Source organism: Nematolebias whitei, chromosome 7 (genome assembly GCF_014905685.2).
Source record: "Nematolebias whitei isolate Nwh7 chromosome 7, NemWhi1, whole genome shotgun sequence".
In the NCBI taxonomy this organism is placed as follows: Eukaryota; Metazoa; Chordata; class Actinopteri; order Cyprinodontiformes; family Rivulidae; genus Nematolebias; species Nematolebias whitei.
In genome coordinates, this window is record NC_056504.1 from 41,443,775 (window position 1) to 41,451,368 (window position 7,594).

Sequence of the window (7,594 nt, forward strand, 5' to 3'; positions counted from 1 at the left end):
TCAATAAGAAACATATGGAGCACGATACAAAAAACATTTAAATAAGAAATATCACATTTCTTCTTGATCTGCAAAATTAAAAAACAATTGCCTGCTAAAAGGTAGCAGATTAATTTCTGTATAAATTATGTATTTTAGTTAGACTGGAAAAACATTTCTACAGTTAAAAACATGACTGGAACTACATTAAATCAAACTGAACTAAAGTGTTTCAAACAAATAAAAAATCCCATCCCCAAATGGTAAACATAAATAATCTAGATCTAATTTAAAAAGATGCATGCTTCTAATATCTGTTCTTGAATATTGGTGTTCATTAAAACGATTGCAAGCTAGATGCTAATTAGTATTAAATTTAGACCAAGCAACAGAACCGTTTGAAAACAAACTACAAGGACACAACAAAAATAAAAAAGTGAGAAAAACCCACGCTGAACTGATCAAATTAAACTGGACAGTGAATAAGAAACATATGGAGCACGCTCACACACGGTGTTCTGTAAAAACTGTGAGTTACATACCACAGTGTCCCGACTGTTGGCAGCGGTGCCGGTACATCTGCCTATGATCTTGTCTATGCACTTCTTGTGGATGGCTGCGTTGCATTCTGGGAGAAGTTCACATAAAATTGAATACATTGATTAACCGTTTGAGTTTATGTCCAACATATAAGCGAGATGGTACTTTTATTCTTAGCCAAGGTCATATTTTGAATTATACTTAAATGAATTGGGTATTTCTCAAAGAACAAAGCACTTTTTATAATTGCTGTACACTTACGTCTACATTTATAGCCTTGTTTGTTGAGCCCCCTGTGGAAGACGAAAGACAGAAATTAGTTTGTTTGGATTTTTGGTGCTCATATAAATGACATATTTGAACAAGCAAAACAGGAGCAAGATCATTTGTGCTTCAGGAGGTCATTATAGCATTTTTTTGTATTTATTAGCTTAAAATGAGCTTTGATGCAAAAAAACTAAGTGGCCATCTTGAGTTCTCAAAGAGTGTTGATGTGCAGCTCTATGTTTTTGTTTTATCAATGCTATCAGCGTAATGGAATATTAACGATCTTTATATGGCTGCTGAAAAACAAAACGTCTCCACCTGACCATTAAAGAAAAGCCAGGTGGTCTCAAAGTTTGCCTCCACATTTGAAATATAAATGGCAGTGGCCTTTTTTTATTATTAGAGAATGTCTCCATGCTCCACTTGATTGTTTGCACCAGCAGCAGTGCAACAAGTGAAGTGTGTACGGTATATTTTAGCTTGACATGAATAACTTTGTGTTATGTGGAGCTACACATTAACAGATTTCCATTTTGAGTCCTGCTGCATCATTCTATCTGGAGATGTTTAAAAAATAAAAATAAAGTGAAGACCAGACTAACCAGACGAATTCTCTGCACACAGAGCAGAAAGTGGGCTGTCTGAAGAACGTGGCAATGAACTCGTGGTTCTTTATGAAGTGGATCTTTGCCTGTTTAATGGCTCCTCGTCTACGGTTTAGGGTAGGAACTTCCTCCTCCTTTGAAGCATGCTTACTCTCTTTCAGATACAAAAAGAAACACAGATAAGTCATTGCACAACATGGGAAATAATTAAAAAACAAAAGGTCAGCATGAAAGAACTAACTGATAGTTCAGATGACTACCTGCAGGGACTTGGTGTTTATGGAAGATCTGATTAATTTGAAAAGGGGAACCATGTGTAAAAGCTAGTCAGTCTGTCAATAAATAAATAAAAATCTGCTTTGGTTTAAGATTTAATCTGAGACCATTAAAGTTGAGTAACCAACAAATAAGAGCAAAACGTCGTAGAAATAAAATAAACAATAGTGTTCATTTATTTCTGTTACCTGTATCCACACCCTCCAGAAAGTACTGCACTGCCATCATCACTTTCCCTGAAGGAAGGAGATCCACCTGAACAAAAACAACTGTTATTAAGGAGCCTCGGACACTGGTCCAAGGGACAGAGGACGTGGTTTTAAACCCTACCCAGAACTCAGCACGTCCATTGGCTTTTTTGCAGCGTTCAGCAAGGACCGACACTCCAACGCTGACCTCGGCCAGCGGCTCCTCTGCCGTCTTCATCAGCAGTACCTCAAGTACACGACCCTCGTAGATGTGTGCGTCAAAACTGGCTTTCCAAGCTGGGTACATGGTGGGTTTTCTCTGAACCAGAGTCTTGCCTCGTTCTAAATGAAAGATGGAAACAGACAGGAAGAAAAACAATGTGTTTATCTGCATTCTCAAGAACAAGAAACAAGATAAGACAATTATTTTTACAAAAAAAGGGGGGAAAAAAAGAAATGTGTACTGTCAAAAAATGTCCGTACCAGTTGTTAAAGCTTCCTTCATCTTGATAGCACAGAAGGGTGGGTCAGCGGAGGGAGGCAGGGTGCCCAGGTCGTACGAATTAAAGGCGATCCGCAAGAAAGGAGCCATGGTGATGAGTTAAAGGATCCCCTGTTCAGCAAGATTAACACAGTGTTAACCTTGCAGCTTTAATCTATTGCAAAATGCTTTAACAAACAGTTAAAACACATCTTTCTATCCAGCAAATACACTGCTATTCTTCACAAAGTTGTAAGCAGCAAAACTATTTGCTCACATTCAGGAACATGAGCTCTGTGTGACCAAATAATGGAGACAGACGACTAAAACAGCGCTCCTTTTGTTGGAGTTTAGAAAACGGATTCAAAAACACATTCTTGCCTCTGTCCCTCTGGGAAACACCTGCACCTGCACACATTAGACTGCTGTGTCAGCAAGGACAGTAATTCCTGTTAAATCACAGTGAAACTCAGAAAAGATCAACTTTTTGTCGTTTAGACTCAGTCGTGCACATTTAGAGCAGACGCTCAAAGTGTTTTACCTCTTTTCTCAACAACAAATATAGGTTTTAACGCAGAGAACTGAAGGACTGCATGTGTGTGTGTGGAGAGTACAGTACTAATAAGCAGTCGGTCACATTTTGCACAGTGCACGACAAGCCTCATTAACTGCTAGTATAAGCTTCCATATGCTACAACAGCCATTGTGCAATGCGAAAGGCAACGCCCAATAATCTCACATGTTGGCCAGGTATCCCCTGGACTATGTGGTTAAAGCCTCCAAGTTTAAAAGGCTCAGTGTCAGATGGTGCCTCTGCTACTTGTTTACTTTGCTGCCAGAGTGTTTTAGTGTGTAGCTTCCAAATTGTTTCTACTCAACAGTGAAGGGGTTTGCCTGTACCAGAAAGGCAGAACGAGCCTCAACATGTCGCTAATCCAAACACAAGCACGCTGTGCTCCACAGTTGGCCTAGATGGCATTCACATCCCAAAAACTATAGCCTCCCACACCGAGACGAGAAAAGTAAGAGCAAAAACAGGTACGCTGAGAAGGAAGAGGGATGACCAGCATTACACTCACTGCTGCAGTTAGCTGTGATGTCAAGGGGGTTTTGAAGTTAATCAATAGCAGGCACATTGTGTGATTGACTGCCTGGCAGGCTGTTCATGTGCGGTTTCGATTTGACCCATCTGTTAAGTTCACGAGCCATGTTCAATGCACCAATCGTCCATGGCAGCTCTGCAAAATCTACTTCCTTATATCTGAACTAATGAGCACAAAATATGCAAGTTAGAAGGAGCAGAATGCACGTGGTGGCAAAATGGTTAAATTCAACAAAGAGGAAGGCAAGTCGGTCAAACTGGAAAATAGTAATGTGTTGTTGGGATGACTTAAAACTTCCACCTATTTTGTAATGACTCACACAACTTTTTTTAGTCTTTATACTCATGTTAATGTTGGAAATGACAGGTCCTGACAGGCACCTCTAACAGAATCCAGGTTTTAATGTTCACCATGAGTCCTGCTCTGATTTCCAAACTGAAGAGCCGGTCGTTTCAATCCGTGCATCTGAATTTCTTTATGCAACAACGGATGTGGTTGGCTGTCAGTTGGCTGAACACAGATGTCACATTTCGTCTGACTCAAACACCAGTCTGCAGCCAGACTGCCTTCATGACAAATAGATGTTTTTCTTCCACACCCCCGTCCATGTTGTGCGGTTCGGAGTAATTACACATTTTGTGACCTGTCAAGATTTGGCGGCTGAACTCCGTGCACTTTATGCTGAAACACATAAATATAGTGGCTCTGTAGTTGCAGGCTCGCACACACTTTTTTAAAATAAATATAATAAAGTGGCGGTCAGTACGGAAGCTCTGGTACCTCGGCTGTTTTATTTTGTTTTAACCTGTTTGACCCAGTCAAAGTACGGTGTGGCAAATCAAAGAAGCGGCAAACAATCGGTTCACACAAACAAAGCTTAAATTAAAAACTCGTCAATGACTTTGTTACCCGCAGAAAACAAACGTGACAACGTTTTTTTTAAAGAGCGAACTGGCTAGCCACGGGCGTGACAAGTTTACCGTTACAGTTTGTTCCTTTAACGGATTTATAAACAAACAAAAAAACCGTAGAAGAAGAACGAGCAGGCGTTTTGAAGCAACTTTCTGTGAACTGCAAAACCCGAAAAGACTCGAACTCTGACAAAGTTCCAGCTGAAAATAATGACGGCAGTCTTACCTCGTCCTGCTAACTCAGCACGGGCTCTTTTCCGCCGCAACTCGACGAAACTTTCTCTCTTTCCTTCCGTTCCTTTTTTCACTCTGACTCCCTCTCTCTCCCTCTCTCTCTCTGCGAGCTGTGACGTTTACCTGTTGTGCGCACGCGTTCGAGCACGCTTGGCGTTTGTGTTCTGTACAGTCAAGTTTTAAGGCAAGCCGTTGTAGCCTATAATCAACACCTAATTATTGTTGTAAAGGCAATCAAAGCATTTCTCCTTGTCAAAGCGTTTTTCACCTACTAAATAATATGAAAATATAATGCATACAAGTTAATGTTTAATATAAAGGTCTCCACAACAAACAGTGTTAGAGAAAATACAACTTTTTGGTATGATCATAAAATTCAGTTTCTCCAAACATTCAAAGCGTTTTTTTGTTGTTTTCTGTTATTGCTATCTTCTGATATATATATATATATATATATATATATATATATATATATATATATAAATAAATTTGTACGCATTCTTTATGATTGTCTATTGTTGTCCATTGTTTTTTAGTTTAGTTTATTATTTATTGAATATGTAAATATATTTAAAAAAAATGCACCATGAAGCATAATGTCAAAACTTTTTGTTTTACATATTTAAGGGAGTGGGTAGAAGTATAATCAATCAACCTTTATTTATACAGGTAAATCCCATAAACTTATCAAAATTCTCACTCCTACATAATCTTACATTTATTGCATGTATAATCCATACATACAGTACAACTAACCCATATTTAATCCATCAATATAGTATCTATTATAGTAGATGAACAATTATTATTCCTTTAACTTCATGAAGTGAAAAAAAAAGCATCAATAACAAAAAAACCATCACTAATTGAATAAGTAATAATAATAATTATTGAATAATAATACAAGGTCTTGTAAATGAGTCCCCGAGGCTCAATGGGATTAACCTGTATAAATAAAGGTTGAATGAATGAAAACGTATATAACAAGATAAGTTAAGATAGAACTTTACTGAACCCTGCAGAAAATTCTTCCCAATTAAGGATCTTTCATCGTTATTTGATTGAGAATGCAAACTCTTCATTGTGTAATGACACTGCTTGGATGCAAAAAGCAATTTCACACATCAGTATTTGAAATAATGGCTTCATAGTCATCGCAAACTATCTACACACATTTTGGATATAAGTTTAGAAATTTACAAAGTACCATTTAAGCAAAAAACAGGTTACAAAATATGACTCTATATATCTAAAATCTGAGTATATGGGTATTAAGTTTATTTCAGATATCCACATTGTTCGTAAAAATAACTTACATAAAAGAAAAAGTGATGTTATTTTTATTAAGAAGAATGACAAGCTATCTGAAATTATGCTGAATAGGACAAATGGTATTATGTGTAGCTGAAATAGTACTTTTAACCAGAAATAAGTTATTTAAAGATTTCTACTTTGATAAACTTGTCCAAGTATTACATGATAAATTGACTTGCCCATAATAATTCAATTGCCCTGACACAGTTAATCAAGGTCATTTTAGAAATTATAGCACATCATTGAGAGGTTCATCTAGTCTTAGCACATACATTTTAGTCTCACATGTAGTTTAACATTTTACCCCCTGGGTGGTGGTGTAGGTTCATCTCTGCAGACCTGTTGATCACCTGGGCTGGGGGAATAAAAGTCATGCCTAGGCAGCTTTAACTTCACATCTACAATGGTACTGAATTTGCCCTAGATTAGTGTCTGGTATGTGGGAGAAGTGCTTGTGTGGCAGGAGGTGTAGTCACGTGGCTGAGACCGAAGGCTTCAGGGGTAGCTTTGAGGTTTGAGCAGAAAGGTTTTGATGGTGTGGAGGTGGCAACCAAAAACGTATAGTTTTGTTCTAAAGCAAATTTCCTCCAAACAGTCCACATTCCTTTCCCCTTCTGCCTCTATCCACCCACTCTCACACACACACAGCCAAATTTGTGTGTACAAATGAGCATGAGAAACAGCTGATTTGTGCCAAGAGAGCTATTCTGATCTCATTATACCAAAGAAACATTGGCTGAAGTGAAAAGAGAGCTAAATGGGGACTGATAAATTCCTCTGGGATGAGTCACGATTAAAGACACGCTTTGTAAGAACTGCAAGCTGCTGTAAATAAATAAATACAAGCCTGGACCTGGACTGACTTACAGTGCACAGGTGTGCCTATGGCTCTTTCTCTCATCTGAAATTTTATATAACAGGCTGATTCTGACTCATCACGGCAGACACAGGAAGTCTATAGTAGAGGTTTGTGTGTGCTTGTGTGCTAAAGATTTCTCTGGCGCTGACAGACACACCTTTCAAGCTTAAGAAACATGCTTCTTCTTTTCTTTCTCCATCACACACCCACACACTAATCCACTCACAACCACTGTCATGAAACACCATGGGATGCATACAGGCAGGCGGATGTTAAATGTAGCATGCAGATACTGCAAAGAGGCGGGTGATCCAGAAACTCCCTGAGCATCCAGATATCTGTGGCTCTGACTGTGGCAAAACAGGAAATAAGTTCACTTTTATGGAGCTTCAGTAGGTTGCTATAATTTTATGGTTTGGGGTAAATCTACGTAGTTAAAACAGATGAGATTATTTTAATGGCTCAGCTTATCAGGCACATCCGCATTTTTGAGCTTCTTATCTGATCCGAGTCTCACAACTACAAAACAACTCAGCCATTGCTTTTAAGAGTCACAGCTTCAACTGTTTCAAATCGTCCGTATTTTGATTCGCTGAACATATCAATGTCTGTAGAGATGTGACTCAAAGAGTTTCATTTTTCTAAATGACATTCAGTTTTTGTAACAAGTTATAAAAATACAGGAAAACCCAACTGAGACAAACAACCTAATTTTGGTCAAGCAAAGGGTTTGCTATTACATTTCTGTGAGCAGTGGTCGTGTGTGACCTTCTTGGAAAAGCAATATTTAGAATAGAATAGAATAGAATAGAATAGAATAGAATAGAATAGAATAGA

General features: G+C 38.2%; 1 protein-coding gene across 1 annotated transcript in view; it reads right to left on the reverse strand.

Annotated features, from left to right (window-relative positions):
* prkcda (protein kinase C, delta a) overlaps positions 1-4,791 on the reverse strand; it is a 19,815-nt gene extending 15,024 nt beyond the window's left edge. Inside the window, exons 1-7 of the mRNA XM_037678880.1 lie at positions 4,577-4,791; positions 2,339-2,468; positions 1,998-2,197; positions 1,856-1,922; positions 1,389-1,545; positions 781-812; positions 522-607 (exon numbers count right to left, since the gene is read on the reverse strand). Of these exons, the coding sequence (XP_037534808.1) occupies positions 522-607; positions 781-812; positions 1,389-1,545; positions 1,856-1,922; positions 1,998-2,197; positions 2,339-2,447 (651 nt within the window). The 5' untranslated portion in view covers positions 2,448-2,468; positions 4,577-4,791. The remainder of the gene's footprint in view (positions 1-521; positions 608-780; positions 813-1,388; positions 1,546-1,855; positions 1,923-1,997; positions 2,198-2,338; positions 2,469-4,576) is intronic.
* Between the last annotated feature and the right edge of the window lie 2,803 nt (positions 4,792-7,594).